We start from the raw sequence: 17,159 nt of genomic DNA, 5'->3' as shown, positions 1-17,159 counted from the left end.
GAATCTATGAAAACTGTATTCAAATATTTCTTGTTTAAAAAGTGAACTATACTGTGATGTCACAACATCATGCTCACAGGTACACATCCTAAAAAGGGACAGATTTAAGGGCACCGAGCACAGAGAAGCTAATATCAGCAGATTATAAGTGTGTCAAATGTGCACCTACATAATTCTTGCACATTGAAGAAGGTCAAACATTCACGTGCTGGAGAAAAAACCCAAATAAATTTTTGAGTGGAGGGGTGTGGGGGGCTTTAAGGCAAAAAATCTGCTCACCTTCTAGTACAGAATATGGCTTACGGTCTAATATTTCCTCCAATAACAAGTTGTATTTTCAGGTGAAAATGGCCAGAGGCTGCACTATGTCATCCACACACACACTCTCTCTCACACACACACACACACACACACACACACACACACACACACACACACACACACACACACACACACACACACACACACACACACACACTGTGTATTTGTTAGCCATGTGTAAAGCACTAACCTAACACCCCTGCTGAACTTCTGTGGCAGATTAGCTGTGGCACAGTTGCAGGAAGAGGAACAGAGTTACAGTCACATGCTCCCAGGGCAGGCAGATCCAAACACATGCCTGCACACAAACACTGACACACACACACACACACACACACACACACACACTGTCACACACACACGCACACACAGCAGCTGTGATAATGCGCAGACCAGAAGTGCTCAAAAGACACTGACATGCATCAGGGGGCAGACATGTTTTCTGGCTGATGTCCAGTTATTTGTCAGTGGTGACAGCTAAGTTTCTGTCCTGCATGTCCACGTGTATAGAGTGTGGAGTCGCAGTAATACCGGTGCTAAAATAACGGCTAATTCTTCAAATGTGTGTAAATAACTTGCAACACACAAAGAGAAAGCAGAGTAAAACTGTCAAGCGTGTCAAGTTATTATCTCTGCGGCTTTGAGTAACAATCCTGTCACGCAAATAAAAACAACCTTTAATCATTTCTTGCAATGGTTCTTTCATTGTTAGTTATAAAATAATGGAGTTGAAAGTTCCTGAAGTGCAGACGTTAAATTTAGATTATAAATCAGATGATGAATTACACTCTGTGTTTCAGGTGGTAAACGTAGCAAAATTGCACAAAAAGAAACGTGTTATGAAGAAGCGTGTTGGGATTTTACTCTGATTAGAGGAACGCATTTGACAGAAAACGTCACGAGCGGCGGTGATGATGGTTTGTCGGGACAGAGATCTATATGTCCGCTTGTCAAGAAAGCAGAGCAAATGTGTACCCAGAGCAGCGAAATCCTCGACATCCTTCCAAAGCCCGAAAGAGCAGATCAATCGAGGCAGAAGTCTCAGTTTCTTTTTAAAAACTACCACAGGAGTAAATAGACGAAGAGGTCAAGGAAAAAGACGGTGGATTTTGTTTCACTGTCAATAAAGCCAGCACTCCTGCAACTCCCTTGTTCTGTTGGTTAGCTGGTTCAATTTCTGATTGAGTGCAGGACCAAAAACAAGAGCTTTTCCTCCCCTTGCTAAGACAGACCAAAGCTTTGACCTCACTCTCACCTCTATTATCTTTCTTGTCTCCACTCTCCCTCTCATCTCTGAGCACTCTCTCACTGTCACGGATGCCTATTGAATACACCCAGAAGTATCTCACGCTCTCCCTCTCGCCTTTGTGTTATTCCTCTCTTTATGGCGAGTAAACACAGAGAAGATAACAGCCAACCTTATGTTTCCTCAATGTTTTTGTGTTAGCGCAGAGAAGGTGGAAGATTGTGCTTCATTTGTACTATTCTATTAAAAAAAGAAAATAATCCCCGGTGAGATGGATTCTTTATTTCTTTTATTCTCTATTGCTTTACATGCTTTTGTGTTGTTTGAACATTGATCAAAAAAAAAAAAAAAAAAAAAAAGGGAGGAAACTAAAACTTAAAACCAGAGAGTTAAAAATAATTTCCTGAATATAAAAAAAGGTGAACTGAGCCCCAGCTTGGAAAACATAATCTGTATCCCAACCAGAGGTCAACCTCAGTGCAGCAGACATGTGCTTGTAATCAAGGGGAAATATGGAAGTCAGAACTTTAATCTTTGGCACGCATTGCTCAAACAGAAAGTAGTGGAGAAAAACCATGTGGCTTCAGCAGAGGAGAGAAAAGACTGACACATACATATGATATATACACACTGCATATTGTTTAAAGCCCCAGGAGCTTTGAAATGCAGAGGAAACCTCCACTACTTAGATAGCGACGCAGAGAGGAAAACACCCTCGACGTGCACTTTGCATGAATGCTTCTGCAGACTGAAAGATTTTTTTTTTTTTTTTTCGCTCCTCCTGTTTTGAGCAGACCTCCTAAAATGTCCCAACATGCAGCTCAATGCATGTTTGTGTTTTCCACATGCACAAGGCTTGCAGAAGCCGCCTGGTAGAGAGAAAGCCGTGTAATGACAGCGTATCTAAACATGACTCTGTACTTGTAGAGCACTTCCTTTCCCTTTCATGACAAACCACTTCATACATGAAGATAGCAACAAAACAAAAAAAAGGAGCAATTATTAGAATGTTTACAGACGAAGTTAAGAAAACAATAGTATTTAGTCTGGTTATATGCGGCGGTTTAATCTTTATTAAGGACACGTTTTAATTAGAATTGCAGCTGATGTGAAGCTTAGTGCCCCATCAAAGCTGACAGAAAGCTTAGGAGTCCGTCATCTAAGAGAAATGCCACTTCTTTAGGAATCTCTCAATGGTGTAAGAGCCTCACAGTCTGATAGTCTGACAAAGGAGGCACTTTAAGCAATTGAGAGACAGCTTGTATCAGCAGTTTTACCTACTCTGGCAAAAGTGAAACACTTATTCTGTCAGAGGGGCATAGCTTTCTCATCAACGTCAAATCAGTTTAGACTCTTGACAAGCTGCCAATATTTGGGGTGTGTTCAGATCGCTTGTGATGCCTGCGAGTCTTTAGATAAGACTCCTAGTCGTTATCAGACACATGCAACACTATCCATCTCTGTTTCATTCAATGTCAAAGAACGGGGTATAATTGAATTATTTCTGACAGACACTGCGAGAGAATTGACCCAATACAACTTATTTGAAGTTTCAGCAGAAAAACTTGTTTAAAGACGCAATCCTTAAGATATTCATGAAATCAAACCTCGTTTTAGATTCTGCATTTTTCACAGATTCTGCATGTGCCTCTCTAGATAGCGGTTTTCGTAGTTAGTGGTGGAGCTTTGCCTACCTACACACAACCATATATGCAGTAGATGTAATCCAGCATTACTGTTTATAATGTCATATCATTGACATCAGATGTTAACCGTTCACAGGACAGCTTTTATTGTGAAGCAGTCACAGGAAATGAAATGTAAGTGTATCCATGATGGAAAAGGCTAAATATTGACTTTATTAAAACAAAGTGAGTTTGTTTGGTTCACTGTACACAGATACAGCAGGTGCTCCTCTGTTGTGTTCATGACAAAGAAGCTGCTCGAGGTGCGTTTGCCGTCGAATTAAACCACACTTGCCATTACCGCCAGACGCCATCAACCAGGACTGAAATCTCGAGGATTACAACTTTAATGACAATGAAAAACAAAATATGAACAAAAGAGGGCGGCTGTGCTGCAAAGTCAGCAGTAAGAAGTCAACAGTTAGAAGAGCCAGTGGCAGAAATCAGAACAGGCAATGACTCCCCCTTCATCAATTAACCCGCTGAAATCAAATTAACCCACAAGGAGTCGCGCTCCCCTCTGGCATTTTACACCACAAATGAAGAGCGATGCACATTACTGCACTAGTGAGGGAGCGAGAGCGACACACAAGCGCCACACAAGTGTAGAAAGAAGGCCTCTGGGGCTGCCGACACTAAACAGATGCTTTTCCGCCGCCTTCGACGCTACCTTTACAAGTCCCTACAAAACAAGGGACAGTCATTTGATCTGTGTGCTGCTGTAGCATCCAGCCCAGGGAGGTGAGCAAGCCAAGCGACCTAATTAGAGCAGCGAGTGTCCTCAGGGCTGAGTGACGGATAGACCTGCCAATCACGCTGCAGAAAGTCTCAATCAAGCCATTGCTTCTCACCTGACACAAAGAGAGGCGAGAGGCAGGAGACTACAGAAGTGGAAGACCAATGAGGACAGTGAGACATTGTGTGCAGTGCACTGCAGCATCTGAAAGGGCTGACAAGATCCCCAGCCATTTGGCAAATAAAACAATACAAAGCTGCAGTGTCAGGTTGCTTTTAAAGCGTTATGGGACAGGCCAAAGCCTTGGCCCTGCTTAGCTTAAATTATTAACATGCAAATAAATAAACCAGTCTCTGCTTTAGTGTCTCTCTGGTGTAACTTAGTTAACCGTGACAAGCCACGTGGACGGAGAAATGAGCGAAAGACACAGACAAAAGACAGAAAAACTGAGAATCACAAAGAAGAAAAACCAGAAGACGGAGAGAAAAAGTAAAAAAAAACAGTTGCTAGGCAACATACAACATCTATAGGAATTCAGCAAGGTATTCCATTTTTGAGATTTCTGTCTCCAGGGTTACAGTGGAAAATATAACATTTTCAAGCACGTCTGTGGTCACTAGAAATCACAAAAGGAGAATACTGTGCAACTTCAGTACGTCGTCTCTCCTGAGCGCAACTACACATCCATTTGTTCTCTCACAGAGAATTCATGAGCTCAATTTTGGCTGGAGATATTATTGAGCACGTCATACATGAGTCAGGAAAGTCCTGGGATTACCAGAAGCAAGACATGAACATTGCGGTATAGGATTACTCACTCATAGATTTTTTTGTGTGTGTGAGAGAATTCAGCACAGTAATTGCACAATTAGCACTGCATGGAGGTTTCTGAAATGCCTACAAGTAGTTAATAGTCTGATTGTTTCTGAAATTGGGCAAATGGAGCATAAGCGGTATGAAAAATATCTAATTTGGCTTGTAATTTCCTTCCTGCATTGATTTTTTCCACAGGGATGCCATTTCAGATAAAAATGACAGTCATAGAGTGCATAAATCAGCATGACTTCCGCTTGTTTCATTACACACCGGATAAACAAAGTATAAAAAGGAGGAAACTAGAAAGCAGCAATGCCTCCCTCTGTGTACGAGAGTGTGTGTGTGTGTGTGTGCAGGGCAAAGCCATTAACTTCACCGTAGGTCGAACCTGAACAGGTTCCAACATGCAACTCACCTGGCTGCTGTCTGTAAACTGTTGTTTCCTTACTACGTGGGAGTGGCAGTCAATCAGAGCTTTAACACTAGAATCCACTGCACTTCTGCCAACACGTTCGACACACACACACACACACTCATGTAATCACACTCAAGTCGTCCTCTTCCGTCCATTCACTCTTTACAACAGAAGCAATGGTACCAATGCATGGTTGTATATTTTCCAACACCAGCCTGCCTAAACACTTAGACCTGCGGCTCCACGCTCCCTCAGTCATGCCAGGTAAATACTCCATCAAAACCCTTTTGTGTCTCACTTTTACACCGCAAAGTACATTTATTCTATGAGGCAAGCCAGGAGTGAAATTGAGCTGTATAAATTTTCATTTGCATCTGAAAAATCATGGATGTCTGCCTAATTCAAGATGAGAGAGAGAGAGAGAGAGAGAGAGCCGTTTGGCAGCGCAGGGAGAATCAATGCACCACAAACGGTTGTGAATCAACAGTCTGCACATAATGTGTTTGTTCTAATCAAGTACCCGTCTGATTGGTCGCAGATAATCTCTCAATGGAACATGAACACATGATAATTAGAATTTGCAACAGCACAGTAGCCAACAGTAATGTTGTCCCTCTCCCCTTGTTGTGCAGCTCTAAAAAAGACACCCTTTAACCTAAGTGTGCTTTAACTGCAATTGAATCCCAGCCAACCACGATATTGGCAAAGCTGTCTGGCTTGCAGAAAATATTTGTCCAGTTACACGCGGGGCAGTATCTCCCTGTAAAGAAATTCTCTTGTCAAGGTGTGGGCAGTCAGGTGAAGAGATTACAAAACAGATGGTGTAACGGCACAGAGAGATGCAGCATCATCGAACGCAAGTTTTATCCGTTTCTGGAATGTATCTACCAATCAGACGATGGGCCTCAGACTTTGGGCTCAGACCAGAGGCTGTGTAGCAACACACATCCCAAATGTAATAGTTTGGAGGAGAGTGGTGTTAATCCATGGGGGAGAAACAGCAGCGTTTGGGGGAATGTGTCATGCTACACGAGACAGAACAACTAAATTCACCATGTTATACAGCCCAATACTTCTACTTCCCCTACATTTTAAAAGGGCTTTGTACTTTTTACTCCACTACATTTATTTAACAGCTATAGTTACTTTTCAGATTAAGTCTTAGTGCACACACTGTAAAAGTGTAAAATATGATTTTGTGCATTATTAAGTAATATTTTCAGGTGACAAAAACTCTAGTTTGAGATATTTTCAACCCGTTTCCAGCTGAAATCATCTGCTTTCATGAATTAATTAACATTCAAGTGTAATTTTCATCATTACAAAGCAGTGATGTCCCTTATTCTGAGTATTTGTTTAGAGTAAGTTACTTTTACTCAAATAAAGGATCTGAATACTTCTTTCACCACAGAAATTCAGCATTAAAAAGAACCACAGTAGCATCATCACTGTGACAATGATGTGGTTCAAATCTATATATAGCAGTCCATCTATGTATGCCAGCTAACTAGCTAACTTTTCAGCAATCACAAGCACTTGGCGGCACAAGCTACTGCCCATTCCTACCAATCCTCCTTTCCCACTCAGCCTTCTGTCGCCTTGCACACATGCAGGCACACATGCAGGAACACCAGCGGGCGCTAAGAATAGAACACAGCTGGCACTGCAGAGCTTACATATTTCACACTGAAGCCACCGTGCTCCGAAATACTCCTGCCCATCCCGTCCCATTTCCAGCTCCGGGACCATCGGTGGTTCCCTCCTCCCACCTTTCTCCTTCCCTGTCCATCTTTGAACCGTTCTTCACCTCTGTGGCAGGGGCCCTGACAAGCCTACTGCTCCGATAAGATCCACGACTACACTCTGGGAGAATTTAATAGAGGAAAAAAAAAAAAAAGGTTGTGGTAGTAAAAACAGAAGCATGAGTGAGCAACTCTTGTTCACAAATCATTTTTGTTATGGCAGGAAACTCTTTGAGGAGCCTGTATGTCTGACATACAAAATGCCATGTTCACACAGGTGGGCCACTGCAGGGTTGAGTCCTATTGCGATGACAAGGGATTCCCACAGTAGTGACAGGGGCAGATTAGTGGGAGGCGCCACATGCAGTCTCAAGGTGAAGCCATTGCTAGCTGTCAAAAATGCAAGCAAGCAGAGCCAGAAGCACAGGTTAGGCGTAGGGGGTTGAGTGTTGAGTGAGAAGCAACCAGATGGAGCCGCTCCGCAGGGCACGCGGCAGAAGACTGGGGGGTGATGCCTTGGAAACCTGGACGGATACTCTCCTTGTGTAAGAGGACGCTGGCATGGCTTCAATGTCATCTCAATATGAACTAGCCTTGACAGGGATGTTTACGCATCAGATCTTTTCGTCAAATAAGTCCCATAAATCTGGTTATAAATCTATAATCTTCTTATTGTCAACTAATCGGTAAAAAGACTAAAAATAACAATACATTTATAAGAGAAAAAAAACGAGTATCTATATAGAGATTCTATGAGAATCTTATTTATTGATAATATTTTCAGCCTTATCCTTTAAATTGAACTATTTTTACATTGTGACATTTTCCTGGATTCATCCTTACTTTCTCTTTTTCAACACAACATAATTTCTGTTATTAAATGTTCTATTTGTACTATGTTGTTTATCCTGTACACACGACATCTATTGCACGTCTGTCCGTCCTGGGAGAGGGATCCCTCCTCAGTTGCTCTCCCTGAGGTTTCTTCCATTTGTCCCCCTTTAATTATGGGGTTTCTTTTAGGAAGTTTTTCCTTGTGCGGTGCGAGGGTCTAAGGACAGAGGGTGTCGTATCCTGTACAGTCTGTAAAGCACACTGAGACAAATGTGTAATTTGTGATATTGGGCTATATAAATAAATGTTATTTTATTTAGACATAATTTAGACTTAGTGTTGACAGTGGAGAAAATATCTAATAATGATATTTCACAAATATTTTTTACAGAAGTCTGCTTGAATTGTTACCAGGATATTTTACAGTTAAAAAATTAACTATTGGGAAAAATATGTGGTTTCTAAATTAAAATGTTGGCATTTCTGTATTGCTATGCCGTGTAAATTATCACTATATGCAGATACCAACATTTATGCAATGCATACAATGCATCAGCCACAGTACATGTTAGATTACCATCAATCATTTTTGTCAGTCTATAGTTTAGATATCGTTTAAGATTTTGGAAACTTAATTTTGGAATGGGTACCAACACTTATATATATATATAATATATTGTATAACACCAGCACTAACCCTGTATAAACTCCAACTTGACCGATTATTTGGCAAATCCCGACACACGCTTCATCCAACCAGCTGCCTCTCTCATCCCCAACCATTCTTGCAATATCCACCACCATTAATAACGAGGAAATGCAAACAGCCTATATTAAAAAGGCACCTTCCCTGATTACCTGCTTCTTTTTACAAGGCACGGCCACTCACCTGCTATAAATTACAACACTGCTGCTAATAGTATTCCCCCTAACTCATCTCTGAGCAATTATGTTTTTCCCACAGCAGACAGTAGCATCATTATTACACTGTACATGCTATATCTCTATTGGAGTACAGTTTGGATAATGAGCACTTCTTAGTTGATCACATTAGACCTCCACTTGAGGACACTTAATTACCAGAGTTGCACTCCGTCGAGGGGACAGAGGAAGTCCTTTATTTAAGGGCGCTGCATTCTACCTGTGTTTGTAAAAGCCTGCGTCCTGGGGATATAGGATATATTCACAGCCCAAATAAAAAAGGGAGATAAAACATGCGAGTGTGGCTGGAAGATCGTGTGTGTGCATGTGTGTTGCATTTGTGATACATATGTTTGTGTGTGCATGCGGGTGTTTATTTCCCCCCCCCCCCCCTTTCTGTGTTGATGACTGCATCCGTGTGTGTATTTGTCTGTGTGTGTGTATAATGTGATGGGTGTTTGAAGTTTGTCTCCCGAGTCTAGATGGTTTTCAGTGTTTACAATACACACACAAACACATACGCACGCGCACACACACACACACACACACACACACACACACACACACACACACACACACACACACACACACACACACACACACACACACACACACACACACACACACACACACACACACACACACACACACACACACGCACACACACACACACACACACACTGAAGCTTCCTGAGTCGTGAGGCTCTCGACTGTCTCCTTGCATTTTCATATTCAGGCTGGGACTCTGGCATCATAAGAACCGACCCAGTCCACAGAAGGATGACTGTTTTCTCTCTCTCATTATGTTCCTCTCTTTAATTTTCTCTCTTGCGCTGTCTCACTCTTACCGTTTCCCTCTCAAATAGGCTGAGGCTAGCAGTCAGGAAATGCACATCAGTCATAATACTTTCCTAAAATGAAAACAGATTCCGCTGCAGTCTCGCTCACTCCTTCGGCTGAAAACATTCCTCTGTTCCTGCTCTCGTCATCCACCCTTCCCTGCTCCGTCGCCACTTCAAATTAGCACACCAGCTCGGATCTTTGCTCACACTTAACAAGGGTCTCGTTTGCTTTCTGCCACAGATGGATGATCACCAGTAACACAAGACAGTTGTTTTGCGGGATGTGTGACGGCAGCGATCTCAAGTATGTGACAGCAGCCTCACAAAGCGCTCGACAGTAACCTGCTGCATCCCCATAAAGTCCAACAGTGTGGTCACTTATGCTTTCTAAAAAAAATAAATGAGGTACTATTTATTGATGTGGGTTGCAATAACAGCCGGTAAAATTGTGTGAGGGACGAGGTTAGTGCATGTTGGAATGCTGTTTAACACGCTGTCATACGAGAGCGCCATGAGACATTTATGTAAGAAGATAGCCAGCTGGAGGAAAAGGTTAAGAAAGTCATGTTTTGCTTGCAAATAAAGAATATTATCATTAGTGTGTTTTTTAATCTATTTAAAAGGTCAGAAAATAGTGAAAACATCACAGTTCCCTGGAAATAAAAGGTGACATCCTCAAATTGCTCAAACAGCCAAACCTCAAAAAGGTTATTCCGTTTACAAGGTTTGCCATTTCTCCTTCACAAAACATCTTCAATTATTAAGATGATCAAATTTGTTCTCGATTTAACTTGCTGCCGATCGACAAATCAATTAATCTACTAAGTGTATCCGCACTAAACCAAGTCATCAGCGGTAAATGCGTGCAGACAACTGAGCAATTATTCAAATAAAATACATATTTTTTGCTGGATCAATACTCACACCTGATAATAACAGTGCTTCAGTCTCCCCTTCTTAAGCTCATCAGGCACACATTTCCAACATCAGGATGCAATCTGCATCCCTCTGTCTCTTTGTCTCAGTCGTAGCCTCTAACCAGGACACTTGGTGTGTCATTAATGTTTTGTTCAGTCTTGGACTTCCCTGTAGGAGCTCTGCCAGTGAGCAACCGCTGTGGCACTAGCCAGTCATAAATATTCTCAACAAGCCAGCTGATGGATGGTCTCTTTCTCCCTCGGTTTGAAAGGGATGTTCACAGGGTTCGGCACGATGGCCAACAACGCCACGGCGAGTGAATGAATGCTTTTTCCACGAGAGGGGAATAACCTCGACTGAGACGTTGACAGAGACGTAATCGCTGTTTTCAAATGTAACATGTCAGACAGAGAGAATTTAAGACGTCCGATACTGGAGCGCTGTTACATTTATTTCAGCGCCAGTTAACAGGAATTCAAGCAAGATGTTTTTGAATAGCTTAAGATACTATTTTGAATTCATCTCTACCTGCTGACAGTCACAAAAACTACTGAAATACACGAGAAGGAAGAACTGCCAGTGCATGGTTTGATATTTTTATAGATTTCTGCAAGCTGTGTGATAACTACAAAGTTCCTTTCTCTTCTCGATCCATTTAAAAACATCAATCAAAATCCATACCATGTGACACGTGTTTCTTTAGCTTCTGTGTAACCTAGTGTGGTGTAACAGGCAGGGCTGCTGTTGCTAGTGGACAACCTGCATGATCACCTAAAAAGCCCTCAGGACCCCTATGTTGTTGTGGTTCTCAGCAGCCTGTGCCTGAGCTCAGTGTACCGCATGCCTTTCCACTTGGCTGCCTGTTGTAGTAGGACAGTTAACTCGCTGATTGCAGGATGAAAACTGTGAAAACACATTACTCAATCTCCTCCACCCTCAAAACCAGTGACTACTGCAGAAATGATTCTGCCTGTGGAGTCCAAAGAAAACACCTTTTTCAGATAAACTGAGTGTGAAAGTGTCATTTCCACTGTGTGCTTGTTACGTGCTGCTGTCTGTCAAAATCTTATTAACCTTCCTTTCTCTGGGAGACTGTATTACTGCTGCAATTTTTATCTGAAAAATTAGCATGCTACTCACATTCCCATTTACACAGAATGATCCCTAATCTTCCCATTTATAACCCAGTGAGCCGTTTTTGTAGATCACCACATCAAACTATTCATTTCAAACCTCTTTTTTTATTCTCTGGCTAAAGAAATATTTGACAGAGGCAGCAGTACGCCTCCTTTCCAAGTTAGTTGCTTGGCAATGCAACAGAGTTCCAGCAAGATTTCCAGTGAAATTATTATTTAAAGAGCAGAGAAGGATAAGGGCCAGAGCAAACTGTGCTCTTGATGGAGAAACATTAAGTGTTTATCTTGTGTTTATCTGCTAAATACTGCAAATGCATGTCTGTTTGTTTAGCTAGCATTTGAAAATTGTATTTTAAGCGTTATATGAGATGTTTCAGGTTGGAATCACATACTAAAAGTGTTATTCTTTTTAAAAACAATGTTGATTTTCGCCTCTGGGCTGAGATGCCTTATTAGAACAGGCTTATAGCTGCAATGTGGCTCTTTTTCTCGCACCATTAACCCGTGTTAATGATTACCCAATAACAACATCAGCTATTGGTTCACCTTTGTGCGGCAGGCACACATTTAAGCGTGCCTCCCACTGTCTTATGACATGACAATCACAACTGGCTCGCGTGTCTGTGTCGAGCATGATTTATTATGGATACTGTACCAGAGAGAAGATGTTGGAGTGGCAGTCCTCAAGGCTTGCCCCGTTAGCCACCCAATTCGCTGTTGTAGTCATAATCGTCCGCCGTTGGGGTCGTCAGCGCTGGGCATGTCGAAATCCTACATCGGTATCAAACACCGAGCAGGGCTGACAAATCGGTTCCCGTACGAGTGTGCCAACACAAGCAGGCGTAAAACCTCACAAGAGGTCCAGATAATAGACTCAGGATGGTCGGGCAGAGGAATGGGCGTATTCAAAAAGAAGTGCAGAATGCATCCATGAAGCCCCAGCGGATATAATGTTGTAATGTAAATCCAAGCGTGTGCGGGGATCAAAACATTGTTACAAACCAGGTCAGGCGATTCCAAACGTGATCATTGTCAAAAGGTGGAGAGCCCAGAAATGTATCCATTTCAATCCACACACAGAGGAAGATCAGCCTGTTTCCATATCAGTCTTTCCGCTGATAGTTTCATCATTAAATGAGCATAATCCATGGGGGAAAGGACTCCTTTTCTTCCGCGCCGGTGAACAGCCCCCGAAAAAATGCGAAATTAACAGTCAAAACTTATTTTAAAAAATAAAAATACCACACGTTCGCCGCTCTGCAGAACGATTAAGTTAAAGCCGAGACATTACATGCAGGATATCTGATTCCGCCTGCTCCACAAGCTGATGCACCACTTGTGATAGTTTTCGAGAATTGCATGAGCTATTTATAGCCTTCTTTCTTACCACAACCGTTCCTCTCACAGTGTAGCCCAGTCTGCCTCACACAAACAGGCGAGCTGCAGGAATGTTTAATCCCTCTGTTGCTCTTCAATTAAACGGACCGCAGACGAGGGGTCGCTGGAAAAGAAAAGCCCCCGGTGCTCCTCCGTGGCAGGGCGGACAAAGTCGAGCGGGTTCCCATGTAACCCCGAATCATGAGTCAAAGCGTTCAGACAAGAAAAACTATTCTTACACTCCACCGCCAGGAAAACGACAAGCAGGCTTCTGTAGAACGAGGGGCTGAAAAAAACCTTCCTTCCTTTCAGTTTTATATCATTACGAAACGTCCTCTCGCGGCCACAACAGCCTCAATCTTGCACACAATAAAAAGACCAGATTTTTTTTTTTGAAATGCACAGTTCAAGCAGAAGTGACAGTCCTTGTCTGGCGCCGATCATTGACATAAAGAATATGTTGCATGCTGCAGATCTTTTCTTTATAAAAACCACCACGACATTTAAAAGCGAATCCTCCTCCTTCTTCGGGGAAACGATGATTTGATTATTGAATTAAATCCTCAAACATGTGCAGGGTTTTCAGCGGCGACTCCTTCCTGGTTGTTTTTCTCTCGGAGCGTGTTATTATATTGGTAAATAAGTGTGCGTGTGGCCCGAGTGTGACATCCTCACCGTCTGTGTCTGTTTGCTTTACGCGAAGCGCCGCTGTAGCATTTTTCCGCGCACGATCGTCCAGCCCACCACGCATTGTAATGTAATGGCGGTCGGAAGCGTACTACCGAGACTCGCCTTCCCATTTGGCCAAGTTTGTGCTCACGTGATCATCAAAGTGTGGGATTACAGCACTGTTTAGTATATTTCATATGAGACTGAATGCGACGCTGGAGATGCTGTGACTGTCGCGCTTGCTGACTGTCAGCACTTCCTTTATTGTTACACTCTTTGTTGTTGTACGCATTTTTGTTGTTTATGGCCATCTGTCTAGTAAAAGGTTATTTTTATATGATGATGTTTGCTGTCTCTCTGTGATGCGTTGGTTTTGTAGTTCTCACAACAGAGGATGTGACAGAATAGAGGTCAGAATGACTTACAGAGCTCACACTGTGTTTCATAAGAGGCATCTACGTAGGTTAGTCTGACACTCTCCACATCCACCACATCATAACACTTTGTTATTTGAAAAAAAGATCATAGATGATGAATCTACAGGAATAATATTCAAATCAAGCATTGATTTAACTGCAAGTGATCCAAACTGGTTATATCCAGGGCCGAGCTAATATTTTAGAGATACTGAGGTCACAATGAGGTGAAGTCCCCCCTCTACCCCCAAGACACCAAAAATAATTAAAATGTATTAACTATTTATTTTTGGTCAAATTGTATTTGTTGGGTTAGTCTGTTTGGTTTAAAGCTGCATTAATAATATTTTTTATATTTACAAATAGGAAAAATTACAATGTGTAATGTAATGTAGTGACAAACCCACAGAGGATTATCACCCTGCCGTTCCTCTCAGCTCTACAGAGCATTGTTTGCGCTTTTCAGCTCATTGTTGTTGTTTTTTGCGGCCCACAGCTTTAATGTTTTGGTCCAGTCTCTCTTTTTTTGCATCAACCTCGTTGATGGCAGCTGTTTTTAGCAGTAGACGAACACAGTTAGCAGCTAGCTGTTGAACATAGTGTAGCATTTAGCAGTTAAAGAGGCATATTTTTTCTCAGGCAGCCGTTTGCTAACATGTTCGCCATATAAACATTATGAGGTGAACATTTTACATAATGCGGGTTTAAATGGAGAAGTTCCTTAAAGAAAGGATAATTCATCTTGTTGTCTAATTAGCCCAGTAGCCCAGTACCGATAGCCACGGTGGTGAAATGAACGCTACAATTATTCTTGAAGCGCCGACATTTAGTTAAATTAGTCGCTTTTTCCGTCTGTCTTTAGGCTAGTTGTAGATTTCAGAATGTAGTTTATTTAGCTGTGTAAGTACTTGTGTGCAATATATAGCTTATTGTTTTGTGTCATTTAATTGTCTGTGGCATACAAATTCCCTCAAAATATAAACTCGTCCTACAAAAGAAAAGAAAAAAACTCCCATATTGGCTTCAAAACTTCAAACTAAAGCGTAACTCACCTTTCCTAGAACTGTGTCTCTATTTTCCCTGTGTCACACGAATACAGTGTTCTTTCCAAGAATGTATTAGGAAATTACAGGCTATAAAATAAACCATTAAAGTTATTTCCAAAAGGAGAAATACTGAATTCTTTATTCATTTCGTTGGCCTAAGAGTCTAAAGGTTGTTAAAGCCCCAAAACTCTCAAAACTAATACTGGGACTTGACCATAGTGTCCTCAATGATAGCTATGGGGCTGATTATATCATAACTTTACTTTTATCCGTCCTACTATCCAGTCGTGTGTGTGGTGCATTGTTATATTTACACAGAGATATTGTTGGAGGTTTTGTTTACACTTATCTATCAAAGCTTTAGTTCTCTCTGTTCTCCAAGATTGCAGGTCGTGGCCTTTTGACGCTGAAGAACAAAAGATTATTAATACAGCTGCAGTTTCTTAGGTAAATAGAAGAGGCCATCCAGGAGTCAGGGCATCAAATATTTGTGTTATTATCAATCATTTATTTGATCATAAATATGCGTTACATATGCTTGGATTTTCTTTACATTTGAAAACCCTCCAACTGTATGTCTTTACATGTGTTCACTTTATTCCCTTTCGAACAATAAGGGAATGTTTGCTGACTGCTTTATCTCAAACATAATTTTACTCATGAATAAAATGATTAGTCAATAGCTACAGACCTCTGCACATGGATTCCCCTAGATGTCTTAAAAAATATTCAATATTTCGTTTATTCCGTCAATAAACCTTTTGTCCCTCAACCACATTGTAATATACACATTGAATTGAATGGGCTTTTTCATTTGCAGTCATAAAAGTACAATGATTTTTTAAAATGCCCACAATCTGTGAAAATTACCTAACCATTTATTCTATTATCAGGCTCTCTGTCCAGGGATTTATTCTGCATGTCAGTGTGGCTGCATGAAGCCTCAGCTGAGACTATGTTGAAGACTAAATTAGTTACAAGCAGTGACACAGAGTAGATTATTTTCCTTTCCAGGTTTGCCATCAAGCATTGGCATTTGAGTAAACAACTATTATCCAAGCACAAGAGCCATCATAGTCAAGTAAATACATGACACAGAATTGTTTTGTTGCAGCATCAGGAGTTTCACATTTTCTCAGAGAGACATTTGAACATGAAACCCACCATCGTGTGATGTGTATAAACGGATGCATAGTGGCAGTAGTTTGATTTCTGTTTTATAATTCATAGGCTGTGCAGGCTGCATTTGTGTGTTACCTCTAAGTGTAAATCTAACAGAGCTATTTATAGACATCTGTATATTCTTTTGCTGCCATACATTTCTAGAAAAGATCATCATATGCTGAAATATCCAATTCATTCTGATATAAGTACGAATCTGACATTAATCACTTCACACGGCTTTATGTATGTGAAAAAACAGCTTTCAGAGGGTACACATTGTCACAGAGAGGGCACCTTTAGTCCAGTGATTCCTCTTATATCTGAAAAGCAGGGAGGGAAAGATATGAATCAGATGGATGAGCGAGGGCTTAGCCTGGCGGTTATTGATCCCTTTGCTCCAGGAATGATCTAGAACTAATTTGGAGACTCCCCCCCCCCTTTTGTTCAATACATCCTTAAAGGCTTTCAAAAGACTCTTGCACACCGTTGGGCTCACTTGGTGTAGAGCTGATAGGATGAGATGCTATCAGTTTGAATAAATCTATTTCAATATGTCACATTTCTCCTCATCAGGCCCCCACTGACTTGATCTGTGTGTGAGGAGAAAAGGTGCATTACTGTGTTTGTCCAGACCATTTAGTCTTGTTAGTCTTGTTAGTCTTGTTCGGGATGGAGTAGATGAGCATTTGTCTTTGTGTGTTTAACATGTGGCTCTGTTATTTAGTCTCCTGTCATATAAACTGACAAGGTGCAATATGTAATTTATGTTTTTTTAATGGTTTCCTGTAAAAGTTTCACTATGTTAAAATTTAGTTTAGTCTTTTTTTTACTCACAAAGTTGAATTTTATAAATATTTCATAATTGTCGCTGGTTT

General features: G+C 41.3%; 1 protein-coding gene across 1 annotated transcript in view; it reads right to left on the bottom strand.

Annotated features, from left to right (window-relative positions):
• LOC115016812 (mediator of RNA polymerase II transcription subunit 13-like) overlaps positions 1-13,757 on the bottom strand; it is a 77,658-nt gene extending 63,901 nt beyond the window's left edge. The window contains 1 exon segment of the mRNA XM_029444855.1: positions 12,268-13,757. Coding sequence (XP_029300715.1) covers positions 12,268-12,339 — 72 coding nt within the window. The 5' untranslated portion in view covers positions 12,340-13,757.
• Positions 13,758-17,159: the final 3,402 nt, after the last annotated feature.

This window comes from Cottoperca gobio, chromosome 12, assembly GCF_900634415.1.
Source record: "Cottoperca gobio chromosome 12, fCotGob3.1, whole genome shotgun sequence".
Classification (NCBI taxonomy): domain Eukaryota; kingdom Metazoa; phylum Chordata; class Actinopteri; order Perciformes; family Bovichtidae; genus Cottoperca; species Cottoperca gobio.
Note: the sequence above shows the minus strand (reverse complement) of the source record. Positions and strands in the feature narration are given on the sequence as shown.